Source organism: Gobio gobio (genome assembly GCF_949357685.1).
Source record: "Gobio gobio genome assembly, chromosome: 17".
Lineage (NCBI taxonomy): Eukaryota > Metazoa > Chordata > Actinopteri > Cypriniformes > Gobionidae > Gobio > Gobio gobio.
In genome coordinates, this window is record NC_137110.1 from 14,913,695 (window position 1) to 14,940,911 (window position 27,217).

General features: G+C 40.5%; 3 protein-coding genes across 3 annotated transcripts in view; all 3 read left to right on the forward strand.

Annotated features, from left to right (window-relative positions):
* The window catches only part of chchd4b (coiled-coil-helix-coiled-coil-helix domain containing 4b), a 616,826-nt gene that overhangs the window by 256,252 nt on the left and 333,357 nt on the right, over positions 1–27,217 (forward strand). The gene's annotated exons all lie outside the window — the stretch shown is intronic.
* espl1 (extra spindle pole bodies like 1, separase) lies at positions 141–16,993 on the forward strand. The gene is made up of 31 exons (XM_079840503.1): positions 141–232; positions 343–648; positions 859–1,587; positions 1,658–1,747; positions 1,837–1,948; positions 4,049–4,176; positions 4,446–4,639; positions 4,738–4,980; positions 5,073–5,217; positions 6,370–6,535; positions 6,671–6,807; positions 6,934–7,068; positions 7,178–7,294; positions 7,832–8,000; positions 9,453–9,581; positions 9,659–9,815; positions 10,010–10,119; positions 10,343–11,535; positions 11,630–12,051; positions 12,136–12,272; positions 12,636–12,849; positions 12,963–13,156; positions 13,874–14,001; positions 14,131–14,253; positions 14,345–14,488; positions 14,577–14,741; positions 14,858–14,962; positions 15,805–15,920; positions 16,003–16,086; positions 16,191–16,355; positions 16,440–16,993. Exons 1-31 carry the CDS (start codon positions 152–154, stop codon positions 16,639–16,641), a joined length of 6,540 nt encoding a protein of 2,179 aa, XP_079696629.1. The 5' UTR covers positions 141–151; the 3' UTR covers positions 16,642–16,993.
* Positions 17,629–21,131, forward strand: pfdn5 (prefoldin 5). Its single transcript, XM_079840599.1, has 6 exons — positions 17,629–17,735; positions 18,317–18,419; positions 18,512–18,543; positions 18,680–18,754; positions 20,005–20,110; positions 20,430–21,131. The coding sequence occupies exons 1-6, from the start codon at positions 17,670–17,672 to the stop codon at positions 20,507–20,509; spliced, it is 462 nt and encodes a 153-aa protein (XP_079696725.1). The 5' UTR covers positions 17,629–17,669; the 3' UTR covers positions 20,510–21,131.

Here is a 27,217-nt window from a genome sequence, read left to right on the forward strand (position 1 = left end):
TATATAAATGTATATATTTAAATATACAATACACACATATTAGTTTACCACTCACGTATATTAGTTTACTGTTACAGTAAATCATCATAGTATCTGAAATACTTGAAATGCTTAAAAAGCTGTTTGTATTGCAGTCACAACAGTGATAACAATGAAGTGCCTGAGAACAGAGGAGTATGTCCAACAGTTGTCTTGTGTTAACGACACTGTAGTTCTTCACAACGTGCTTAAGGTAAAAAAAGAGAGATTGTTTTGTATGTACATAACGTGAGAATAGGAATTGTTTGTTTATTTCATATATGATGCACACTTCTGGAGTTGTTCTTTTTTATTTTGTTGCAGAAACAGTTGGATGAGGGGCTTGGTCCTTATGCTCGCACAATGTGCGATCGTATCATCCGGGCATGCAACCAGTGCCTGGGCAGTGGTAATCTGGACCCTGCCCATCAGGGGCAGATAGTGGAGTTGGTGGAACTGGCCATCCGAGCGTTCGAATTGCTCGAAGAGTCCGGAATGCAGAGCAACCCATTTTATCTTGAGAAAATAGTCTTCCACATCCTACAGAAAGTCTGCAGCCTTGGGGCTCACGGCCCTGCATGTCGATTGGGCCAACTCATGTATAGAAGACTGAAGTGTTTGTCTGCAGAGGTACAGTATGCTTGAGGAAAAAAATCATAAAAATAGCCATCTCAATAAAATAAGTATCCCCTTATTTTTAATCTGGAAAAACTGTGGGCATTCATTGGTCAAAAAATGTGGAAACCCTGGAGACTTGACTTTAAAATTTCAATTGTAATAAAAGTATCCATATTTCAAGGTACTCTCTGTAGACCTCATATTTAGTTTTTTTGCCAACAGACGGATGACTTCCATGTTCTGGTGCGGAATTGCTTTGCAGTGCTGTGGAACAGTCTCCTGTCCAACAGAACGAGTGGTTCCACCCTCCCTCCACAGGACAGACTTCACTGTCGGCTACAAGCTTTAACCTTTAAACTCCTAGAACAGGGGTCCGGCTCGCCCTGTCTCCCATCCAAAGTTCCTCTGTTTGTAGAGGAAGCGGTAGTGGAGTATGAACGGTCGTGTGGGTGTTTTACTCTCGACGATGTGAGTTTTCTGACCTCTGAATTGCGAGAACTGTTCTTCGGCCCTTTACTCAAGCCACAAGACTCTTCGCTGATCTGTCCCTCGCTGGCTGTGAGCTGTGAGGTGGTGTTTAAAGTGTGTAAACTGCTCTGTAATAGTCGGTTTTCAGCCGAGGCTGTTGGACTGTTGCGCGGCGCTCTGGAGGGGGTCGATGGTCATGTGGGTTTGCGTTCAGCTCTGAGCCTTGCAGATTGCGCAGTGCAGCTGCAGAGTGTGTTAACCTCGGGAGGTGAATGCAGTAAGGCTTTCACCGAATGTGCACGTGCACTCAGGGTGCTGCCCCGTGTCATGTCGGGCCCAGAGTCTCATGCCCTATTAGAGGCTTGTCAGCTAGTGGTTTGGGCGTTGGAAGCTGGTCAGTGTAAAGGGATGGATATAACCACATTGCTGGCTTGCTTTTCCTTTTTAGAAGAATATCAGGAACTTCTGCTTGCACAGCGAAAGGTAAGATTGTATAAAAATTCATTGATATATATTTTGAATGTGAATTTTTAAAAGCTTTTGTTTGTTCCAGGAATCGTTTTCGCAGCAGGTGCAGTACTCCCTTTGCTTCAGCTTTTACCAGGGCTTCATTAGTGCATACGAAAGTCTTCAAGCATCTCGGGTAATATACTAAACCTTCTTTAGGCCATGATAAAGTGATTGGCTAGATGTTTCACACTTATATCCTTCATTCAACATTTGCGTATAAAGGTGTCAGCGGGCGATTCTCTGGACAGGGTGCTGTTGTACTGCCAGGCGACTGCAGGACGCATGCTTGCTGAACTGCGGACACTCGGCAATGATAACTTCTTACTTAAAGCAGGTACATCTTCCTGAAGTCGGCATGCTGAAATCTGATTGGATGCTTGATCCATTATAGAATAGATATGCATTACCAGTCAAAAGTTCAATTCAAAAGCAGAATTGACGAATATTGCTATCTATGATGTAAAAGTCGCATACATTTTGATATGACCGTTCAGACTGAGGGCGCATTACAAAACATCTGACCTGTCTTGGATGTAGGACCACATATGGAAGTGGCCCAAATCGGAATTAAAAATATCAGTTTCCATGTGATTTGTGCTGTTCACTCTGTCATGATACAACAGATCTGAGTCACATATGAGTAACAAAATCAGATTTGGGCCACATTTACTTGCAGTCTGAATGTAGCCTATTACCAAAAGTTAAAAAGGTAATATTGTAAAATGGTCAGTCCCTCCAGAAAAACGCGATTATGCGATCGCGTGATTTAACGCATAATCAGCCAAAGCCCGCATATTCATGCGGGGGCCTCATTTTTTCAAATACGCCGCACTTTCGCCGCATAAATTGCCTATTTCCGCGTGCAAAATATGCGGGGCTATCATGATTTCATAATCCCCGCATTTTCGTTGCAAAAAAAGTCATATATATTAGCAGAAAGTTGAAAAATTTTCGTTTACTTCACACAAGAGCCGCCATTTCCGCCTATTGCCATGGGAACGTTTTGAAGTGACGTGATTACCCGACGCGAACGTCATCGAAAAGCTTCAAACCCCGTGGAGAAACCATAGATACCGATGAAACCATGATGAAGCACAAACTCCCATTGGCCAACAAAAATAACAGCAAAAGAGCAAAGCAGTTTCCCTGTGTGCTGAGTGATTTCAAAACACAGCATCATGAAGCTTTGAAGCGTTATGAATCAATGAGTCGATTCAGCGGTTTGAAGCGTTATGAATCAATGAGTTGATTCAGCGGTTTGAAGCGTTATGAATCAATGAGTTGATTCAGCGGTTTGAAGCGTTATGAATCAATGAGTCGATTCAGCGGGTTGGATCGCCAAAGTCACGTATTTCAGCAGTTTGACACGCGATCCGAATCATGAATCGACTCGATGATTCATAGCATCATGATGCTGTGTTTTGAAATCAGTCATCACTATATAAGTCGTTATTTAGTTTTTTTTGCACACAATAACTATTATCGTCGCTTCATAAAGTTATTGTAGAACCACTGTAGTGAGATGGACTTTGTAACGACCTCTTTAGTAGGCTACCTTTTAATGGGTCTTGAGAGTGTACATTGTGCCAATGGAGGCCTTTCTGAGCCATCGGAATTCAACTAAAATATCTTAATTTGTGTCCAACAACATAAAGGGATTAATGACAGAATTTTCATTTTTAGGTGAACTAACGCTTTAAGAGATTGCACTTTGTGCATTGGAAGCACTCAAATGTCTGTTTTGTATAGCGACATCTGTAAAACAGGAAGTTATTTATTAATTTTTTCAGAAGTTGTAGCATATTCCTTTTGTAAAGCTACAGAACTTGATTGACTAAATGTTTTGTAAATTTGAGCCATTATTAAGGTCTTCAATAAAACAAGATGAGAACTTAAATATTCCAGCACTTTCTGTGATGTAGTGCTTTTTTTCTCTTTCTCATCAAACCGCAGTTTTTGCAAGTTCCCGCAATTTTATCGCATAAAATTGCATAAATATCCCGCATTTTTCATCGCATTTTTTAAGAAAACGTGCCGCATAATCAAGGATTTTTGCCCGCAACAATCACAAAAAAAAGCCGCATTTTTCTGGAAGGACTGAATGGTAATGGTAAATATTGTAAAAAAGGTAAAAGGAACTTTTTTTCAATTTTTTTGTTCGTCCTTAGAAATCATTCTAATATGCCGATTTAGTTCTAAAGAAACACTTTTTTTTAAATCAATATTGAAAACGATTGTTAAAATGCTGTTTAACATTTTTACAGGATTCTTTGAATTAGGAAGTTAAAAAGAACAGCATTTATTTGAGAATTTTCTTGGAGTGAAAAAAAAACAACAACTTATTGACCCCAAACCTTTGAACTGTAGTGTAACTGTACCAGTGAGTGTACATAAATTAAATTCTATATTCATTTGTCTTTATTTTTCCCTCTAGTGTGTGCGGTGAATAATGTGGTGTATGAGCTGTTTAACACAAAGCTGTATGAGGGAGCCTTTGGCTTGGCTGTGATTGTGTGTCAGGAGCTGTGTAAGGACTGCCCTCCTTCTCTTCCTCTGGATAGGGTAAGAACTGCAGCTTCCTCTAGTCATTTTTTAGCTTTTGTTAAGATTAAAAGAGAATAAAAAGGAACAACATGTATGAAATTGTGACGTTTTGTGGTTTTAATGTGGCTCTTGAAGTCAAGAAGTCACTTTTTTTGTATTTGTATTGTCTGCTCTGTGTTATGAATATTATGACTTTCAAGCTGTACATTCAGTTTAAAAGCATGCAAATGTAAAAAAAGGACAATATAAGCTACTTGACTGTAGTTTTATTGTGTGGATGTTTTCAGGTAAATCGCTGTTTCATGCTGACGGTGCAGTGTAGCCGGCGTGGAGGTCAGCTGGTGCAAGCTCTAGACTGGATTGTGCGATGGATTCGGGTTTTGGGGGTGCAGATTTTTAATCATCTCGCAGAACCTGTGTCGCTGTGGGTCAAAACCAAGTGTGATGCTGCCCGAGCAGGAGATGACGACACACGCCTGAGGTAATCAAAAAGGGTTCCGGTGTACTGTTGTTCGCCACTTAAGAGTGAATGTGCTGAAAATCTCTTTCTCTCTCTTTTTTTTTTTTTTTTTTGGTAAGGACTCTGAGGGATGGGTTGGGAGAAGCTTTAATGGATGAGGAAATGCTGATGTGTTTGTTAGAGGAGGAGTTGCGTGTATATAAGGAGCAGACTGGAGATACAGCACAGGAGCGGTACAACACGCTCTGTGACCTCTTAGATATCTGCCATGAAGAAACACCACACACACTGAGACGGGCTACTTATCTGTGTGAGATGGCACAGGTTGTGTGCTACCAGGACTTCAGCCAACAGACTGACTGGTGGGTGAACCAGCTTTTGTCTCATTTGAATCAGAGATAAAATATTGAAAATATAGAGGTCTTCATTCATTTTTTTTGCTCTTGGCAATCAGTTCAGCGGTTGACTTTACCCATGAGGCTTTGCGGTTGCTGGAGGCAGAGCCAGAGACAGCAGAGAATGCTGATAGGTTGAAGGATGAGAAGGCACATGCCTCCCTGTGGCTCTACATCTGCACTCTTGAGTCCAACCTGCAGGAGGTCAGTGCCTTGTACACTACCAGATGTGTTTCTCATCTTAACATTCTGATCTGCATGAAATTATTCTTGTAGACGCATGTAATGAAATATATCCATATCTATTTATTTATGTAGTTGGTTTGTTTATTTTGTTTTAATGGATATCTTATCTCAGACAGTGTTGGAAACGTAACCCACTGGTGTCCAATATACTTTTACTTTTGTTCTAAAATTTAAAAATAATACTAATAAAGAATGACTAGGTGTGTCCAAACTTTTGGTTGTTAGTGTACACTGTCCAAAGTTTTGGGTTACTAAGATTTTTTTTTAGCCTGGTCCTACAACCATACTCTCGTACATTTAATTTGTACAGAGAGTCTACCCACTGTCCATTGAAAAGCGTTTACTTCCTTGAAGGCGGGTACTCTGTTGAAGTTTAAAACTATTGGATCTGCCATAACCAATTGCTAAAGTTTGGTCGTCATCTCAAACTAGCGCATGACATCAACATCATCGTTCTCAGCCACTCCCTCTGTTGGCTGATTGAACCAGTTAAAATTTGACTGGAGAAAACCAGAGAATATACCTCAATCCCTGACGGAGTACTGAAGGAAAATGAAAATTGAGCGGAAGTACGTAGGAGGGCGCAGCCAGGCTAGATTTTTTTTTAGTTTGAAGGAAATAAATACTTTTATTCAGCAAAGATGCATTAAATTGACCAGAAAGGACATTGAAGACATTTGTAAGGTTACAAATCATTTTTATTTCAAATAAATGCTGTTCTTTTGAACCTTCTGTTCATCAATAGTTTTGGGGAAATGTATCACACCTTCCACAAAATTAAGCAGCACAACTTCAAAGTTTTCAACGTTGATATAAAATTTATCATGATCACCAAATCAGCATATTAGAATGATTTCTGAAGTATCATGTTTCATGGGACACTGAAAATTGGAGTAATGGTTGTTGAAAATTCAGCTTTACCATCACTGGAATAAATTACATTTCAAAATAAAGTAGAAAATCAAATAAATGCTACTTTGGTGAGCATAAGAGACTTTCCAATGACATTGACATTAACAAACCCCAAACTTTTGAATGGCAGCGCACATTCATTCCTAAAAAATATTATACACCTGTGCTTCACTTTATTTTCCGTTGTGTGTGTAACAGGCTGTAGACACAGAGAAGCGATTGCGTGCAGTGCAGGAGGAGAATAAAACGGATATGAATATGGATCCTGTTCCCACTAATGATCTAGAGTACGAGGACAAACAGAAATCACAAGAGAGCCAGCTAGTCTATGATGGACTACGCTTCAATCTACTGGCTCACAGCAGTAAGTCATACACAAATACATACTTGCATTAATTTATTACATGCAAAATGTGCAGTGATGGGGCTCCAGAACAGGTTTGAGAAGCATTGGTTTTTAGGATAATCTACTTATACTGTTGATTCATGTGTGTCTCAGAGTTAAGTGAGCCTTTGGATAGATGTTTGTCTCTGTGGCGGAGTCTGCTCAGGGGGTCTGTGCCTGCAGTTAGAGACCCTAAACTCACTGCTTATTCCATGACACTGATGGCTGCCCTCTACACACTTATGGGCAAAGTAAGACTACACACCCACATCACTCACTGTGTGCTGTGTAACATAAGTCTCCTCAAACTCATTACCAAGAGAGGAGAAGTATTTGAAATTTGTATTTATGTTGAATAATAAATATGTCTCTGTTAGCATCTACAAGCTCTGGAGGCATATCAACTCGCTGCAGCCCTTTTCTGTAGCCTTGGCGATGCCCAAAATAGTGCAAATGCCTTTTGCCACTCTACCAGGATCCTGCTGTATCTGGGCTCCCCTCAGCTTGCACAGGTGAATTAATGTTAACCAGGACAAACTTTTTATTTGACTATTAATAGCCTTATATTATACTGTACATTTTATATGTTGTTTACACCAGAACGTTGTCTGCATGTTTCAGGTGGAATTACAAAAAGCAGAACAGAGTTTGACTTCTGTCAAGAGCTCTGAGGGCACATCTGTTATATCCATGCTGGCTATGCTGCAGAAAGCACAGATAAACTATGCTTTAGGACAGGTAATACTTGTTCATATAACCGTTTGTTGACTATTGAGTCAATTTTATCCAGTGCTAGACTCCTGGGAACTGTCCATTTAAATTAGCCACGTTTGCACCACAGGAACTTTCCCCAGAAACTAGGGACTTTGTGGTGGTACTCGGTGTGTTTTGACTGCAGGAACTTGGGACTCACCCAGCATTTTATTTCAACCTAACACTCCGTTGCAGTGTGTGCAGTAAGAGTTGTTTGCTATTCGAATCAACAATGAAGTTTAAAAAATATGACAGATGGACCGATGATGAGGTTCAGGCTTTATTAAGTGTATTTGCGGAAGACGAAATCCAGTGGGCTCTGGAAAGTCACATACAGTCCTACATCACCGGACTAATCTTCACAGTACTTTAGACTGTGATAGAAACGCAGACAGCAACATGTCTGGGGGGAAAAAGTTCCTGGGACAAATTGTTCCGGGTAATTTCGGTGGAAGCGGGGCTATTGTAATTGTATACTACTTATTGACAAAACCACTGATCTGTCCCTCCTTGCTTTCTCAGGTGGAGCGTGGTGTGTGCTGCCTGATGGAGGTTATAAAGGAATCTGCTCAGCATCATTCTAAGAGCTGGTACCTGCTCAGGGCACGAGCACTGCAGACAGCCAGTGAATTCTTGAGTCTGGACACAGAGGCTTTAGATTCACAGCTACGTCAGAGCATCACTCAGCATGGTCAGCTCTAATCCAATACACAAATTACACATTTAGGTACCACAAACAGAACAGTTATATCCCATGAATAAGCTCACATAAATGTACAGTTGAAGACATTCCTCCTGCGTGAACTTCATTGGAGCTAGGAGTTGATTCGATTAATATAGAATTTTCAGCCTTTTAATAGAGACAGAGCGTATTTAGGCCACGCCCACATCGGGGGGGGGGGGGGGGGGAAACAATCTAACGCTCTCCATTGACTTTGCATTGTGTGAGGCTGCATCCTTGTCATTTCGGACTTATAACAAAAAACAGAACAATGTCTAAAAGCTGATATGTGACAAAGTGTACAGCAAACAAGCTAAAAAACCCAGAAATAAGTTTTTATAAGCTGTCGACCCCAAAAAACGAGAGTTTAAGGAGACAAAAGTGGATAAAGGCAGTAAAACGTGACGCTTCAGCAGGAAGAATGGGTCAATTTTGGGATCTTGACACTCAGTATGCCTGTGTGTGCAGTAAATATGTTGTCACTGTTAAGTAAAATATCCAAATGTCAGTTTTATATATGATATTTCCTGTCGCTGATTACGTTCCCCTGTAGTGTGTGTACTTCTCAGTGTAATATAACGTGTTGCGCTCTGTCTCAATGGCCTGTATCAACTTTTTTGTCCTTAAACGCTCGTTTTTGGGTCAACAGCTTATAAAAACGTCTGGGTTTTTGGTTGTGGGTTTTGCTTAGCTTGTTTGCTGTACACTTTGTCACATATCCGCTTTTAGACATTGTTCTGTTTTTTGTTATAAGTCCGAAATGACAAGGATGCCGCTTCACGCAATGCGAAGTCAATGGAGAGCGTTCGATTGTTTTCCCCCCCGGTGGGCGGGGTCTTCGGATTATGACGCGTGTCGCTCTGTCTCTATGATGTAAAGCCTTAAATTATTTCTAGAATTCAGAAGTTAAAGATATAGTGGACTGTTTGTTTGGGGTCAATATTTTTTTGGACATTTATTTGTTCAAAAGCAGTAATATTATAAAGTACTATTACAATTTCAAATAACTGTTTTCTATTTTCATACGTTTTAAAATGTAATTTATTGCTTTGAATATAGCAAAGCTGAATTTTCAGCAGCCGTTACTCCAGTCTTTAGGGTCACATGAACCTTCAAAAATCATTATTATATGTTGATTTAGTGCTCAGGTGACACTTCTGGTCACTGTTAAAAAAGTTGTGCTTAATCTTTTTGTGGAAAACATTCGTTGATTAATAAAAAGTTCCAAAGAACAGCATTTATTTGATATGGGAATCTTTTATAATGCTGAATAAAAGTATTAACTTACTGACCCCAAACTTTTGAATGGTAGTGAATGTTTTTTGAATAACTTAATGGATCTGCACACAAAATTAGTGACATCACTTACCCATATACTATGTGTGAAATTTTTTTTTTTAAGTTGTAAGTTATGTGTTGTAGGTCTGAAGACCTCAGACACGGCTCAATATGAAGGGTTGAAGCTATTGTGCAGCCTTGTGATGATGTTGTTGGGCAACGGGTTTTATGGTGCCCCTGGACCTAACACAGACTCTCGCTTTGTAGACCAAGGTACAACAAGCGGTAACAGTTTTGGCTACTTAAAGGAATCTTTGTTATTTTCAACTTGATGTGTTTTCTTACTGTAGGAGACAGTGTTGTTTTTAAATGGCTGTTGCTGAGTGAGGTGCTGGTGTGCTCCGAGAGAATGGTGATCGTGAGGAGCAGCAGTGGAGCCATTCATGAAGCTAAAGCTCAATGTCTAGAGGCTCTCAAACTGGCCACCAAACTGCAGACACTCAGCCAGTGAGTGGATGCTCCATTTCTTTGAGTGTGAGAGTTCAGAATGTGTGTGACAGTTCAGGGATGTTTCTGACATTGAGGGGTGACATGGATGACAATGCTTTTTTTTCTCTCGTCACAAGTAGTTGTATCTGCTCCTGGGATGCCATACACATTTCTTGTGGATTTGTAATTGCATGTTATGTTTTGTTTCGTAGCTGTGCTGAGCTGTTGGTGTTGAAAGCTGAACTGGAGTTGATGAAGGGTGCAACTGAAGCTAGTAGTTTGGATCTGGAGCAAGTTAGAAACTTACTTGATCTCTGTACAGGTAATATTGTAATTGGAGACATTCTGATTTTCCCAGAATTACCAAATCAAGACATTTTAAGCCCTTTCTAGACAATATTTGTAATTTTATGTATAGGTAAAGGTGCCCAAAAGGATATTGTTGATTTATTTCACTGCTGCTAAACCCAAGCTAGATTTACAAAAACAAAGTATTTATTTTAACAATAAAGTTTATATTTTGGTCTCATTCCACTTGCATGTAGATTTTGGCCAGGGGCAACAGCAGAAGTCTGAGGTGAAAATAAAACCACGCAAAGGTCGGCCAGCTGCCCCTTCTTCCTCAGGTCACACCCTTGAGGAAGATGATGATCTGAGTGGAATCCTTAGCTCTCGTGCCCTTCACAAGGAGCCTGTGGAAGCCATGTCTAGATTAGGGAGCCAAGGAGCATCTCCCCCTCTGAAACCCAGACGCCAGCATGGGCTTTCCTGTCTGACCCACGCAGAGACCTGCTCCTGTCCCTGCTGCAGTGAGCTTAGCGTGGCTCGAGTCAGTATCCACTGGGCGCTATTACAAGCAGAGCTCCAGACAGACCCCGAGCACTCCCACCGACTGCGCCAATCTGCCAGGAAACGCTGCCATAGTGTCACAGCTAAGCTCCAAAGCAGTTTGGCAGCTCTTGTGTGCTCAAAGTCAGCTGCACTGTGTCTGCTCCAGGCAGAAATGGGCAAAGTGCATTTAGGTGCTGTGCTTCAGCTTCTCCGAACAGGAAACAAAGGGAAAGCTACAGTCCTGTGGGAGGAAATAGAGGCAGGATTGGAGGCAGTGACACACAAAGGGGCACTGAAACCAGAGCTTGGGCCCATCAGAGCTGCTCTACTGGGGGCCAAAGCTGTGGCCTGCTGCTTGGCATTGTCCATGAAGAAACAATGTACACCCGAAGAACTCTTTTCTTCTGAATGGGGCTGGAATCCACCGAAAAGTAAACCACAATTAAAACTTAAAACTGAATCAAAGCATCAATCCAAGAGCCCCGTTTCTGAAACAACTCCTCCAGAGGCAGGTGTTAAACGCCACCCTGACAGTAAGAGTGGATCTGCAGACCATGAAAGCAGGAAAACCAAAGAGACTTCTGTAGTTTCAAAGAAAGTTAAGGACTTGGCACCCAAAATTACCATCACAAAATCCTCCATGGGTTTCAAAACGCCCAAAGCAACAAGGACATCCCGGTCCAAATCTGTCTCCACAAGCACTGGTGTTGGTCCCTTTAGAGCATTTGACTTCACTAGTGAGGTGCCTGAAATTTCTGTACCCACATCTGCCAGCCGTCGTGGGATTACAAAGTCAAAAGTTAACACCAAGGGATCGTTCGAGGTTTACAAAGATTCTTCTCCTGCAGAAGAGAAAACTGTGGTCGTGCCAGCTGCGCCTAAACGAACCATGCGTTCTCGCTTTAAGGTTTGGCCCATTGATTGGTTTCAGACTTATTGAGATGATGGTAAGAGATCTTCGTATCATAAATCGTTAATTGAATGCATCTGTTCTGTCTCAGGTCGAGTTCAGTGATGAAAGTGACGCTGAAGCTGCACCTCCTGCTGTAGTGGAAAAGGCTGAGAAAAAGAAAAACGCCTGCCACTCCAAAACATCTCGCACCCTGAAACCAGCCCTGAACACCATCTCTAGGGACGCCAAAGTTGTGATCCCCACTGTAGAACCAGAACCTTCCAGGCGATCACGGACCACTAAGAAAAGCACAGCCCTCCCCTCTACCAGCTGCCTCTCTTCTGAGGAAGAAACTGCTGCATCTTCCCAGACACGCACGCGCAGAGGACGATCAAAAAAGAGTCAGAGTTCAGAGGTCACAGAAGAGCCAGAGAAATTGAGGATGATTAAAGAGGATGAAGATGAGGTTCTTTTAGATGTCAGCCTGGAGGAGCTCAGAGGGTCTGACACAGAAATAAATGATAGAGGTGTGTGTGTGTCTGTAGAACAGAACGGATGTAATTTTAACTAATTCTTATTGGACCACATTAATTTTATGTGTGTGGTTCTAGGCAGCCCAGATGCTGATTGTGAGGTCTTGAGGAGAGATCTGGCTGCAGATGTTGGGCGAGAGTGTTTCCGTGAGCTCAGAAGAACTGGACAAAATGGCTCTGGATCTCACACAACCCTACCACATGCATCTACACCGCTAGGTAATACTGTAGTACAGCTGTTTTCAAGAAACAAGAAACCAAATTGCATTTTAGAATGATTTCTGAAGGATCATGTGACACTGAAGACTAGCGTAATGGCTGCTGAAAATTCAGTGTTGCCGTCTCAGGAATATAATTTAAGAGATATGAAAATAGAAACTTAATTTTAAATTGTAATTTTATTTAAAAAAAATTTAAGTAATGCAGCCTTGTTGAATATAAAAGACTTTCAAAAAATGTTAATAAAAAAAATCTTACAGGATCCTAGTTTTTTGTTTTTAATATTGTAATTTGACTTGTCATTGACACAATTGTTGAATGTCTTTGTCTTTTTAATACCAAGTGTATTTATTTCATATTTAGCTGACCTGTCCGTAGAGGCAGTCCAGTCGTACCTGCGTTCCTCTTGGCTTCTTCTCCACCACTTCCCGCCTCCTTCGCTTTATCCCCATGTTTGCTCACTTCTCGCTCAGTCAATCGGCCAGAACGATCCTATCACCACAGCAATGCTGCATGCACAGTCACTGGGTGTGTCCACTCGCCACCATATGACCCGTCATGTGGTTAGTCAATTCAGGTATGTCAGTTAGGATGAAAGCAAATATTTTGGCAGAAAAATTTAAAAGCGATAGCCTGTTTTCTAAAATATTTGGACGAGGAACAGAACCTCTTCTTCCTGTCTCTCCGTAGGAAGCTGAAGAAATCTTGTAATGATGTAGCAGAAGGTCTTGGTGCTCTGAGTCTGGCGGAAACACCTGGGGCAACGCAGTCTCAGAAACTCTCTGCACTTGAGCAGATCTTTTCCTTCGCCTCAACACACCCAACACAGTTCCCACAGACACACTGTCAACAGTTTGCACAGCAGATGAAAGATCTGCCAGCAGGTAATAACTTAATCTGAAAATTAACGGGATGATACTTTTATAATGGATGGATACACTTTTTTTGGGGGGGGGGCTTCAAATTTTGGCCGGCCATTTACTGCCATTTATAATGCTTGGAAGAGCCAGGACATTTTTTAATATAACTCTGATTGTATTCGTCATATACACCTAGGATGGCTTGAGGGTGAGTAAAGGTTAATTAAAATTTTTGGGTGATAGCCGAAAACCATTTCAATTTCCATTGTAGTCTTTTATCAATACAAGATAACATCCTTACATCCAAATCATTGATGGAAATCAATGGGAACTGAAACTGTTTGATTATCAACATTCTTAAAAATATCTTTTGTGTTCTGCAAAAGAAAATCAGTCATGCAGGTTTGGAATGACGAGGGGGAGAAAATGGTGACAATTTTCACTTTAGGGTGCACTATCCCTTTAAGCAAGATGGACACATAAAGCTAACAGTTATACCCTAACCCAAATCATTAGAATAGTGAATTGTCTATGCTGCTGAAAGTGACCTAATGACTGGCACTGTTTGCTGCAAGTATATAAGGGCAATGTCTTTTGTCATAGGGGCAACAAAATATTTTTAAAAAACAAATGCAAAATAGATTCATGGTGGGAAGAAAATGTAAGGTAATTTTGGGCCCTGTTGGCATGCATTATGAGAATGATACAGAATTATATACATGTGACATGTATTTGCTTTAGGAATAACAGTGTGCATGCTGTCACTCGTGGGGGTGTATCCTGATGAAATTGGCAGCACTATTCTTCTGACTCGACTGGAGCGTGGCTCTACCCCAATCACTGTTCGAATCCCTACTGCAAACAAAGAGGTACCTAGTACTTTTCGATATATCCTAATGTGATACAGCGTTTTAAAACGTTAAATTAATCTTTTGACAATGAGAAGGAAATGGGGAGATGTTTGTCTCAAATCTGTTTTTTATTTGACCTTTATTTAGCGCTCTGTTGCCACGCTGCTGGAAGAAATGGATGGAGTCTTGAAGGGACAAAAAGAAGTGAGCATGGTGGCTGAGAAATCACAGTGGTGGGAAGGAAGGAAGTCATTGGATGTCCGTGTGGAGGTGAGACAAGATCTTTGACAGTTAGAAAATGATTAATATGAAAGCGAGTATGTTGGATATACTGAATGCGAGTTCTTTTTCTGTCCATCAGAAAATGCTTGAGGAGATGGAAGAGGCTTTAGGGGTGTGGCGAACTCTACTCCTGCCTTTGACCTCTGACCCTGAGCTTGAAGTTCAGGTGAAGTGCATCCAAAAGGCACTGAAAGAAACAAAGATCACACAGGACATTCTCAGGGTATGTGGCCTCTATTTGCACCTGCATTAGTTTGATCATCAAGTGTTCCCACTTGCAGTACTTTCTCTATTTTTCTTTCTCCCTGAAGGTGGTTCTCTCAGCATCTCCACTCCTGTCCCTGCCAGACCTGCAGTGTCTTGCAGAGGGAATGGGTCAGCAGGACAAAGACTTCCTGAGGCTTCTGCAGTGCGGTGTGGCTAAACTGAGAGGAAGGGAGGAGCCACAGGGACATACAGTTCTTATCTTCGACAAGGTACACTAATAATAAATATGAATGAATTTATTGATTATGAATATATATTAACTAATAATGAAATGATAAAGCCATGACTATTTTCTAGATCTTACTAAAGCTTTGTTTCTCTACAGTACTTGCAAAGGTTGCCGTGGGAGAACATTGCTTGTCTGAAGTCTTGTTCTGTCACTCGAATGCCCTCATTACATGCAGTACTTGGACACTGTCATCTGAAAGAGGTATATGCTACTTACTACAAGCAAAACATTTACTAAACATATTAAAGATTTAGCTTCAAATTAAATCTATTCACTTACATTTTAAATCTATCACTTCCATGGAACACGAAGGAGTTATTTGGCAGAATGTTGTTCTTTTCTATTGGTAAGAGCTGATGTTTGATGTCGAAAACATGGCTGAACTCAATTAAAATTTGAGAGCTATGGCACAAGTCAAATTTTGGCCTATTTCGAAACAGTGCTCATGGATGAGTGCTAAAACACAGTCAGAACTTTTGAACTTCGGGTTCTATTGCCCTGAAATAAATGTTTCTTTTGGTGAAATCCCTGAAATAAGGTCACCACACAAACAGGTCACCACACAAACAGGTATTTTCACATTTTACTTTGCAACATAAAATATATCAGTAATACCCTACTATTAGTTGCTAACAAGTGGCTAAATTGGACTACAGAGATTGTCAGGGACCTAAAACAACGTCATGCTGAACAGTAAAACGTGCTGAATAGCCTTGTTGTGTTTGTACTTATGCAGACTATTCTAACTCAAACCTTTCAACTTGTAGATATTAAATAAAATGGAAAGATTTGTCAGAATCCACCTGCCTAGTGGGCCTATTTACATCATCACTGTAGCACACATATTTATGGCTGCAAAAACCTTTTGAATAAAGCACTATGAGCCACTTTGTTTTGAAGCTCAACAGCCCGTCTCCATTCAGTTCCATTGTATTTTGTCATCATTTATTCACTTGTCATTCTGAACCTTTATGAATGATTTTCTTCATTTTTAGAATGAACTGTTTCTTTAATGAGAATTCGGTTCGTCTTTCTTTTCTCAGATGGATTCAAATTGTGTTCTGTCCTGTGGTGTGAACCCCAAGAAAGTTTACTATGTGCTAAACCCAGATGGAAACCTACCTGACACTGAGAATCGCTTTAAAGAGTGGTTCACTGGGTAAGTTCACAAAATATGCATAAACACTGGCTGTCACAGCTGTCATGTTTCCAATCTGGCGTCTCTGTCTGTGATTGGCCAGTGAGCGGGAGTGGCAAGGGGTTTGTGGAACTGCTGCTGATCCAGATAAACTACATGAGGCTGTAACCACCAAGGACCTCTACATGTGAGTAAAACGGCAAAGAGTTGCTGTTATTTACTAAAGAATGGATGATGAAATATAAAAATGAGGTGACGTGCTTGACAGTATGTATGTGTACCTCTCTATAGTTACATAGGGCACGGTGCAGGTGCCCGTTTTCTGGATGCTCAGAGGGTTTTGAAAGGGCCTGTGCGGGCAGTAGCTCTTCTGTTTGGCTGCAGTAGTGCTGCCCTCAGTGTACTTGGCCATCAGGAAGGAACGGGCATCATCCTCAGCTACCTGACCGCAGGATGGTAATGTACACCTCCATGTACAAAAATATTCTGTGTAGATACTTATGAATTGCTTTATTAAATGTTTATTTGTATCTTCACCAGCCCATTAGTGCTCGGTAACCTGTGGGATGTGACGGATCGTGATTTAGATCGTTTCACGTCGGCTCTGCTCCAGTCCTGGCTTGCTTCCGGGTCTGGCTCCTCCCTTCTTCAGCATTTAGCCCAATCACGTAATGCCACACATTTAAAACATATAATCGGTGCTGCGCCCATTGCATATGGTTTGCCTGTGCATATTCACTAGCCCACAACTGACATTTTAACTTTTATTATTCACAGCTAATATAGTGAATATTTTTATGTATAAATGCAACTATTTTACTTCCAATATAATCTCAGGGTGTACAATGAAAATGCCTAGGAGCTTGAAGTGTTTTGCCATTTTTAATTCTTCCCATATGATTTCTGCCGTGTTATTTTGTGGTTGCAGTTGCTGATTTAGTTTGCTCATACCTCAAGATGTTTTACTAAAGTCTTTTAAATCACCTTTTTTGATGTACAAGTTCTTTCTTGGACATTTTTGTATAACATTTTTGTTTCCTGTTTAAGTTATATCAAATGCCAAACCGCTTTGAAATAAAATGATTTTATAACACATTCTTTGACAGTGGTGTTTATTTCAACTTCATAATGTGTATTGGGAATGAGGGGAATGCATATAAGAATTAAAGGGTACAAATGGTGGAAAAACAACATGAAGTGTCAAACTGTGATGGATTAACTGACAGGCTGTTCCAGCGGCAAGGACCATAACACTGCAGACCGTGTCCTCATAAGTCTTCAGAATGTCAAGGGCAGCGGCGGAGGACATGGGGGATCTCGTTTCTGATATGTACCTCAGATATGTGTGCAGGGATGGGCTCAAATTAATGAAACCAACAATACAATTTTTTTTTCCCCATTTATAGATTTAGGTGTGTTTGATTTATCACTCTGCATTTTGAGCTTCCATAAATCAAATGCTCAAGACCCACCTTATGTTGGAAAGTTTGCTTAGAGTTTAGGCAAAATACATTAGGCATGAAAGTTAAATACTTGTATGGAGTTACAGAGTGAATTTAATTGACAATAAAAGCCATCAAGGAATATGTCAGCCTTTACAAAATATTTAAATTATGTATTTTTTTTTTGTATTTTTCTTTTCTATTGATTTTTTTAAACACAAAATACACTAATATTATAAAATAAACGAAATACAAAATCATTGCTAAAAGTCCTTCCAGTTGTGTCCGTTTGACCCGGAAGCTTTCCTCGCCCTATTCAAGTGTCAACATGGCGGTGAATCTGACTGAATTGTCTCTTCCTCAGTTAGAAGGCTTGAAAACGCAGCTTGATCAGGTAATGTGTGGTATAAATATAACATTTATTTGATTTTAGATATCGAAATTGCAACATTCGCTGTTATTTTTTCTGTTAGTGGTTTACTGACATGCACGCAGCGGGTGTCATGCTGTCTGTGCGCGTGCTGCTGGTAGTGCTGAGAGTAACCATATTTAATTCACCATTAAACTGATACTTAAGACATAATGTAATATCCTGTGATTATTTACCAACCTTCTTGTTTTTTTAAATAATTTTGGAACACAAAAGGAGATTCAGAATGACAACCACCATTCACTATCATTGTATAGAATGAAAGTGAAGGGTGAGTCAGTCATTTCTCTCAAAACATTTCTCTCTTCATTTTTGGCTTAACTATTCCTTTTTAGAACTATTTTAACGAGTATATAATGAGCAAAATTATATTTTTTTACCTTGTCTATTTTAGGATACACTACAGTGAGATTTTGTTTGAACAGGACAGATCTGGACACATTAATTTAGTATAAATTGCCCTTATTCCCCTATTATTTTCCTTAGTAAGCAGCATTTTATCAGAGCCATGTTAATAAATGAAATGACTCAAATTTGTTTTCTAGGAAACCGAGTTCCTGTCATCATCCATCGGTCAGTTAAAAGTGGTCCAAACTAAATATGTGGAGGCCAAAGAGAGTTTGAATGTCCTTAACAAAAGCAATGAAGGTATTACTGCTGAACTTTATATGATGCTTCTTTAATATAAATAATAATATTCTGTTCACTGGCTTCTTTTTGCTATTACTTTTTTCTTTTAGGAAAAGAACTACTTGTTCCTCTCACCAGTTCTGTATCCTTGCAACAGCTGAGTGATAAATGAGTGCTGACTGATTTTCTGACCCTCAACAAACTCACATAGGCAGTTTGTTTATTCATAATTTGTGTCAATCTCAGATAAGTTGTTTCCCTTAACTACTGTATTGCAGATGTATGTGCCTGGAAAGCTTCATGATGTGAATCATGTCTTAGTGGATGTCGGAACAGGTTATTTCGTGGAGAAGGTGAGCCAGGATTTTGCCAGTCTGTTTAAAGGGTTAGTTCACCCAAAAATGAAAATTCTGTCATTAATTACTCGCCCTCATGTCGTTCCAAACCTGTAAGACCTTCGTTAATCTTCGGTACACAAATTCTTGAGTTGTTCACCAGCATTGCAATAATATTTCACAATATAACGTTTTACTCTATTTTTGATCAAATAAATGCAGCCTTGGTGAGCAGATGAGAAAAACAAGAAATGTTGATGGATTTCTTTCAAACGTTAAACAGAGCTTTTATTTTGGCGGAAACACGCAGGATGACCTTAGTGCTTCTTTTTGTTGACAACAACAGATTTATAAATGATTCTCATTATGAATATGGGAAGATGTTTGACGCGCGTTGCGTTCCCAACTGATAATTTTGAGCGACTCAAACACACAGCACTTGCAGAGAAGCATTTACTGAGAAACTGAAACTATGCTGTACTCCGTCCAAAACATGCAGCACGTCAGATAAGATATTCGCACTAAACCATATCACATTCTCAAATCCATCCATTCGTAAAAAGGTTACCGGGCAAATGACGAGTAGCACCGTTTAAGTGCAGATTTTTCGCACAGTTTGAACCCTGGCTAACAAGCAGTCGATGGCGCTGCGAGCTCGTGCAGCTCTGTCAGAATCAATCCATGCATATATTAGAAAACTTACAATTTTGCAGTTCATTTAGTAATTGTTTAAGGCCATTTCGCGATTTCCATCATTATAAAGTATGTCATTTCATGTGCTCTTGGGGGGCCCATGGTGGCCCTAAGCAGCCGCTTAGTTCATTATGCTTTGGGCCGGCGTTCTGGAAGTGCTGCACTGTTGACACTGCATCAACAGCACAAGAATCGGACACAGGCTAGAAGAAATTGTTGAATAAAGTTGTTCTTTTTGTTTGTTTTTGGCACACAAAAAGTGTTCTCGTTGCTTCATAAATAAGGTTGAACCACTGGAGTCCCGGACTATTTTAACAATGTTTTTACTAACTTCCTGGGCCTTGAAAGTGGTAATTAAATTGCAGTCTATGGAGGGGTATGAGAGCTCGGATTAAAAAAAAAAAAAAAAATCTTAATTTGTCATCCGAAGATGAACGAAGGTCTTACGGGTTTGGTACAACATGAGGGTGAGTAATTAATGACAGAATTTTCATTTTTGGGTGAACTAACCTGTAATAGTTTGTACTTCTAAATAAATCAAAGTCTAAGTAAATCTCACTGCTTTATCTTTTCAGGATGTAGATGATGGCAAAGAGTTCTTTAAACGCAAAATTGACTTCCTTACAAAACAAATTGAGAAAATTCAGCCTGCCCTTCAAGAAAAACATGCTATGAAACAAGGTGGTTTTTCACACACACATTATATATACATATATATGTATTTTACTGTTTCCAAGTCAAATAATCGCTAATGACATGGTTATCTAGAATACTGGTATCTGGTAATGGATTATTAGTTCCATGTTTATTCATTTGGTCGGTAGTCATGTGAATAAGCAGGATAACATATAGTCTTTATCATTATCACAAAAGAAACCCCTTCAGAATCATACAACACCCCGGAGCAACCTGTTGCGTACTGTCAAGTTTTCTGATAATGATAGGAAAACCTGCACAAAATCGTAAATGCATTAAATGAGTTTCATCTGCCTCCTCACAGCTGTAGTGGAAGTCATGAATATGAAGCTTCAGCAACTGCAAAGCCAACAGGCATCACAATCTGGCACCACCAAAGCCTAAAAACGGTTACAAGAAGCATGGCCGAAAATTCAGCGGGACATCCTGAGCATTCACCCGTCAGATGGATCCATTCTGAACCCTTGAAACGGAGAACCACTTTGTCAACACGTTCACATCTCCTTGGGGGAGGATGAAGTCCAGCACTTTGCCTGCATTAAACAACTATTCATTTTTTTCTGTTCTATGTTTTCATTGTCATGTTTGGTGAACAAATGAAGCATTGGGCACGGCCTGTGGCTGTATCCGCTAATCCTTCCACGACTGGGATTAATGTCTTTGGAGGAGATTTACCTTGTGCAAACACTCGGCATGGATTTTTAATACAGCAAATATTTCCATCTGAAATCGGCTAAAGAAAATGTTCTCACTAAAGGGGAATTTACAGAAATTTACAAGCAAAACAATGTCAGAAACAATGGCTTGATTTGTTGTCCCAGGCATGCTCTCATGTTACAGGGAGCAGAAACTTTATGACTACTGTAAAATGTTTATGTACAATTTTCCACCCATGCTGAAACATAATAAAAATTGACATTTCAAAACTGACACTACATGGTGTGTTAAATTTATGAAAATGTAAATCATACCTGTCTGTCTGTCTATACATTAAAATGTTTGACTTTAATTGTCATTAGTTTGAGTGCGAAGACTGCGGTAATTATATATCAAGTGGATTATTCGCTGTGTCATGGTTCGCAGACAGTTGCCCGGCTGCAGTTTCGCTGACCGTCTGTCGTTATGCGGCGAGAGCGCCTGCTGGTTGCTATGCGGCGCAGCGCGTGTTTCGCTCTGTTGCCAGGGAAGAGCGAGCGCGATGGAGGGGGTGGTCGCATTGTCTGTCGGGACGGTGGCGGTGTGTGAATTTCTGCCGTCTGTCAGAACCGCTCGCTGATCCCCATTAAGGCTTACTAGGGTATGAAGTACACCCCTACTGGAGATAGATTCGTAAGCGTTAGTGTTAGCGCAGCTCCCTTTTCCCTCTTCGTTTAGTTTCTGAAACGGTAATACAAACCGACCCTAACTAGCTAGAGCAAGTGCTTGTTGCATTCAGCCGGTGAGTGGCGGATCGGGCGAGGCGGCGTACGGCGCTTAATCGCGGATAAGGGTCGAGAGCGGCCGGCCGGTGCAGAGCCAAAGGCGGCCGATGACTTCGGAGAGTAGCAGCCAGGCGCAACAGAAGGAGGAGGTCGAGCCGGGATCAGTCGCCCGAGATAAAGAGGAGAAAACCGGCGAGTACGGCAGCATGGTGAGCTCAGGCCTGTGGTGCTGAATCTGCACAACCCACTTAACCCTCCCCCTAGACACGACGTTACTGTGTGGCAACTTTTTGTTTTGAAAGTAACGTTAGCACTTCCATATTTAGACACATGTTTATCGAACTGTTAAGCACCAGTGTCTACTTGCAATATGCTGACAAACTACTTGTGTTTTTGCGCGCTATCCAGATTGTCAGTTCGTTCGCTTTTATCAATCGATCAAATTGTTGAGCTTAATAACTGCTTAGTTGAGTATTAGCTACGTCTGGCTAGCCGGCTTTAAGTCGCACACAGTTAAAACGACATTACTAGGCAACGTGAACTAAGTATATTGACGCCAACTTCGCCAAGGCTTCGTCTGCGCATAAATGACACAGCACGTGTTTGTATCCTGGTCAGCGGAGCTCACTACTGTAATTGAGCAACGTTTTTATGACTCTAGGACGCGTGACACAAGCTAAAGTTTATACGTTTTCTATTACAAGCGGGTTAAGGTCGTTTGGAAATTAAAATGCCTCACGATCACCTGATAGCTTGCTTTAGGTTACAATTAACTACTTTTCGAGATATCTTTATAGTTTTAGAATAATTCAAATCTACAGTAATAACACTGGGTGCAATCTTCAAAAACAAATCTTTTGAATAATTGAAATGTATTAAACTTAATTAAAATTAAATGTATTAACTGGTTGATGATATTCTAGTCTAACAAATCAAGATGCATGACTGTTTTCCCATTTATTAAAAAAATCAAACAAATGCTTCGAATGTACTTTAAACATGGTTTACTTTCTAACTGTGACACTGCTGTGATTACAGGTACATTATACATTTATCAGGCACATATTGCTTGTTAAAGATTTGCCCAGATTCCTGTTTCATGCCTGTTGAATGTTAAAGAGGCTTGAAGTGCATGGTCATTGCAATGAATGTTTTAACGTGGTGAACTTGTTCAAATTTAAAGGTGTCATATGATGCTTTTTAATGTTTCCTTTTTCCTTTACCTTTAGTGTGTAATGTATCTGTTTGTACAATCTGCAAAGTTAGAAAGTTCATAGTCTCACAAAGGGATTTATTCTAACAGAGAACACTGATCCAGACCTGCCTACAACCAGTCCTTCCAGAAAAATGCGGCTTTTTTTTGTGATTGTTGCGGGCAAAAATCCTTGATTATGCGGCACGTTTTCTTAAAAAATGCGATGAAAAATGCGGGATATTTATGCAATTTTATGCGATAAAATTGCGGGAACTTGCAAAAACTGCGGTTTGATGAGAAAGAGAAAAAAAGCACTACATCACAGAAAGTGCTGGAATATTTAAGTTCTCATCTTGTTTTATTGAAGACCTTAATAATGGCTCAAATTTACAAAACATTTAGTCAATCAAGTTCTGTAGCTTTACAAAAGGAATATGCTACAACTTCTGAAAAAATTAATAAATAACTTCCTGTATTACAGATGTCGCTATACAAAACAGACATTTGAGTGCTTCCAATGCACAAAGTGCAATCTCTTAAAGCGTTAGTTCACCTAAAAATGAAAATTCTGTCATTAATGACTTCCCTTTATGTTGTTGGACACAAATTAAGATATTTTAGTTGAATTCCGATGGCTCAGAAAGGCCTCCATTGGCACAATGTACACTCTCAAGACCCATTAAAAGGTAGCCTACTAAAGAGGTCGTTACAAAGTCCATCTCACTACAGTGGTTCTACAATAACTTTATGAAGCGACGATAATAGTTATTGTGTGCAAAAAAAACTAAATAACGACTTATATAGTGATGACTGATTTCAAAACACAGCATCATGATGCTATGAATCATCGAGTCGATTCATGATTCGGATCGCGTGTCAAACTGCTGAAATACGTGACTTTGGCGATCCAACCCGCTGAATCGACTCATTGATTCATAACGCTTCAAACCGCTGAATCAACTCATTGATTCATAACGCTTCAAACTGCTGAATCGACTCATTGATTCATAACGCTTCAAAGCTTCATGATGCTGTGTTTTGAAATCACTCAGCACACAGGGAAACTGCTTTGCTCTTTTGCTGTTATTTTTGTTGGCCAATGGGAGTTTGTGCTTCATCATGGTTTCACCGGTATCTATGGTTTCTCCACGGGGTTTGAAGCTTTTCGATGATGTTCGCGTCGGGTAATCACGTCACTTCAAAACGTTCCCATGGCAATAGGCGGAAATGGCGGCTCTTGTGTGAAGTAAACGAAAATTTTTCAACTTTCTGCTAATATATATGACTTTTTTTGCAACGAAAATGCGGGGATTATGAAATCATGATAGCCCCGCATATTTTGCACGCGGAAATAGGTAATTTATGCGGCGAAAGTGCGGCGTATTTGAAAAAATGCGGCCCCCGCATGAATATGCGGACTTTGGCTGATTATGCGTTAAATCACGCGATCGCATAATCGCGTTTTTCTGAAGGGACTGTACAACGCATCGAAGTCAGATATATTACTTCCTCAAACGTCTACGTCACATTGTGAGAAATTAGCATAATTCCTGGCAAAGGCATACACAAAGAGAGAATCCGAGACTTTAGTGAATTGTAGTGTTGTTGTCATGTTGCGGACTACTTAGCACTGTGAAATGTTCAGCTCAAGCCGTGCTTGCAAAGTTGGTTATGATCGATCTGCTTGATCGTCCGCACTTTCAGAATCTGACTTGTGCTCGAACTGATACGGTGAAACCGACTACATTATTAACTGTGTTTTTACATTTGCTTAAAGCCTTGGAAGCTGAAGGTCGCAGTTATGGCAAGGGCCGTTATATTTACACTTTGGCTAATCACAACTCACTGGGTCTGTTGGCCAATCAGAGCACATTTGCTTTTTGGAAGGAGGGGCTTTGTAGAAATCACTGCATTTCAGACAGACTATGAATTTAGGAGCTGCAATAATGGACATTATGCATGTGAAAAATGTGTTTTTGAACATTTAAAGCATGTTAACCTCATCTTTTAACCCAAATTAAACAAAATAATGAACACCAGGGATGCCATTCAATGTTAACACTATGGTGCTGAATGTTTGCCATATTCATGTACCATGGTATTAAAAGGTTAGTTCACCCAAAACTAAAAATTATCCCATGATTTACTCACCCTCAAATCATCCTACCTGTATGACATTCTTCTTTCAGACAAATAAAATCGGAGTTATATTTTAAAAACTCCTGGTTAATTATTGTCCATAAGAGTGCATCTGTCCATCATATAACTGCTCCACACGGCTCCAGGGAGTTAATAAAGGCCTTCTGAAGTGAAGTGGCGCGTTTGTGTAAGAAAAATATGCATGTTTAAAATTTTATAGACTAAAATAATTACCATATTTTCCGGAGTATAAGTCATATCTGTCAAAAAATGTGTCACGAAGAGGAAAAAAAACATATATAAGTTGCACTGGACTATAAGTCGCATTATACTGGACTATAACGGCAGCTTCACACCGCACGCGCAAGCAGTGCGTTGGCAGGACAGAAGCAGTGCGGAGAGCGGGAGCCGCGCAGGCGCTGTGCATTCACACTGGCAGCGTTTGTCTCGCTCAGCTGAGCCTCTCCCGGCTGAGCGTTGTTCAAGCACCCATCTGTGGACTCGTTCCTCCAGCTCTGGCCATCTTGCTTTCAGTCTGCAATTGATGTGTCTGCACGATGTGATTGGCCTGACCAGAGTTTGGTTTTTCTTGCTCGTAAGCCAACGGAGAGTTGCTAGACTACCCTGGCTCCAAATTAGATTTGCTGCCGCTATGGTGGGTCTAGATTTCTAGGCTAGCCTCTTGTGGATAGGGCTGGGCAACAAACTCCTATTCATGTTTTGTTTTGCTCTATCCTCTGCGCGTCTGCGTTCATCAATATGCATGCGTCAAGGGTTTAAGGGTCAAGGGTCACTCTTTCGCCGTAAATTGATGTGTACGGCAATCCGCCGGAAGTTAGTTATTTTAGTCTATAAAGTTTTAAATATGGATATTTTTCTTACCCAAACGTGCCACTTTGCTTCAGAAGGCCTTTAATAACCCCCCGGAGCAGTGTGGAGCAGTTACATGATGGATAGATGCATTTTTATGGACTTCATAAACGAGACACCAATTCACTGCCATTTTAAAGCTTGGATTAGCCAGGACTTTTTTAATATAACTCCAGGACTAATTTTCATTTTTGGGTGAACTAATCCTTTAACATAGTACCTTAAAGGTGGGGTAAGCGATATTTGAAAAAAGTTGGTTGGACCGACACAACCAGACACAACATCAAATGTGTAGCCAATCAGCATTAAGGAGCATGACGGTGGAGGAGAGAGAACGAGCCAGAGGGAGATTTGAAGAAAGACTGTTGAAAGAGAAAAGCTCATAAGAACATCACAGGAAAATAAAGGGCTATGATCAGTCAGGAGCTTTAGGACCCGCATTAATATTAGAAAAGCTTTCCAGCACTGGAGAGAGCTATGAGGGAAGGCCTGAAAACAGACGCAGAGGTTGCTTTAATTCCGCTACAGACGCGAGTAACACTGGTTTTGAGTGTCATATTGTTTGTCTGGAGCTGCGGTGCTTTTGGCAACTAACAACAAACTCTTCCTTGTATTTACTCTTATGTACTGTATGTTAAAAAAACATTTGTGCTTCCTTGTCGTTCGTTCATCATCTTCGTTTTATTTTTCATGAAGCATTATTTTGTTGCGCTTCTGCTACGATAAATAGACGGAGGTCAGCTAGTGAGAGTTGTGCAGGCTGATGACTGCTAGAGAATGCTTACTCTAGTGCTTACTGTTTAGCGTCCTTGTTAGTGTACTCGCCTCGCATGCCAGCGATTGTTGTTCGAGGCCGACTCAGAGCAGGGCTGTTAGGATTGGAGGGTATGCTTTGGAGGCGGAGCAATGAAGAGAGGGGTGTGTTTGTTTGGGTTGATTTCAAATGTTCAGCAAATATCACTTACCCCGCCTTTGTTTTAAAGGTCCCATGGCATGGCATTTTTCTATTATTTTATAATGTTTCCTGAGGTGTACTTATATTGTTAGTATGACTTTTACATCATAAAATGTCATAATTTAGAAATAAAAGGCATTTTTTCTATACTGCTGTTTGCCCTGTGGCTGAATGCCCTGCTTCAAGAGGCGTGTCTGCTGTGAGACTTCAGTAAAAACGCCCACCGTTGTGATTGGCTGACATCTTTGCATTTTAAATGAGCGGAGGGGGCGTGGTTTAACGAGGTCTACGAGGCACGAGCAGGCACGAGCTGCTGCCAGAGAGACGGATGGACCTGAGTTCACTTCACATCAGTTCTCAGCATGTCTGAACTGTTGTAGTTACAGCATATACTTCAGGTTATTAGTCTATTTCTAGTCGGAGGGACTGTCACTCATGTCAGAAAGTTAGTAACTTTAGTAAATTATGGATCAGCGCTGACTGGAGACGCGAACCGTTTAGAACGATTCAGT

What these genes read in the sequence shown, in the direction of transcription:
- espl1 (XM_079840503.1), top strand. Translation starts at nt 152, where the DNA reads ATGAAGTGCCTGAGAACAGAGGAGTATGTCCAACAGTTGTCTTGTGTT. An exon ending in TAACTTCTTACTTAAAGCAG is followed by an intron (nt 1,949 to 4,048) that starts GTACATCTTCCT and finishes TTTTCCCTCTAG; the next exon opens with TGTGTGCGGTGAATAATGTG. An exon ending in TCAGAGCATCACTCAGCATG is followed by an intron (nt 8,001 to 9,452) that starts GTCAGCTCTAAT and finishes TATGTGTTGTAG; the next exon opens with GTCTGAAGACCTCAGACACG.
- pfdn5 (XM_079840599.1), top strand. Translation starts at nt 17,670, where the DNA reads ATGGCGGTGAATCTGACTGAATTGTCTCTTCCTCAGTTAGAAGGCTTG. An exon ending in CCTTAACAAAAGCAATGAAG is followed by an intron (nt 18,420 to 18,511) that starts GTATTACTGCTG and finishes TTTTTCTTTTAG; the next exon opens with GAAAAGAACTACTTGTTCCT. An exon ending in AAAACATGCTATGAAACAAG is followed by an intron (nt 20,111 to 20,429) that starts GTGGTTTTTCAC and finishes GCCTCCTCACAG; the next exon opens with CTGTAGTGGAAGTCATGAAT.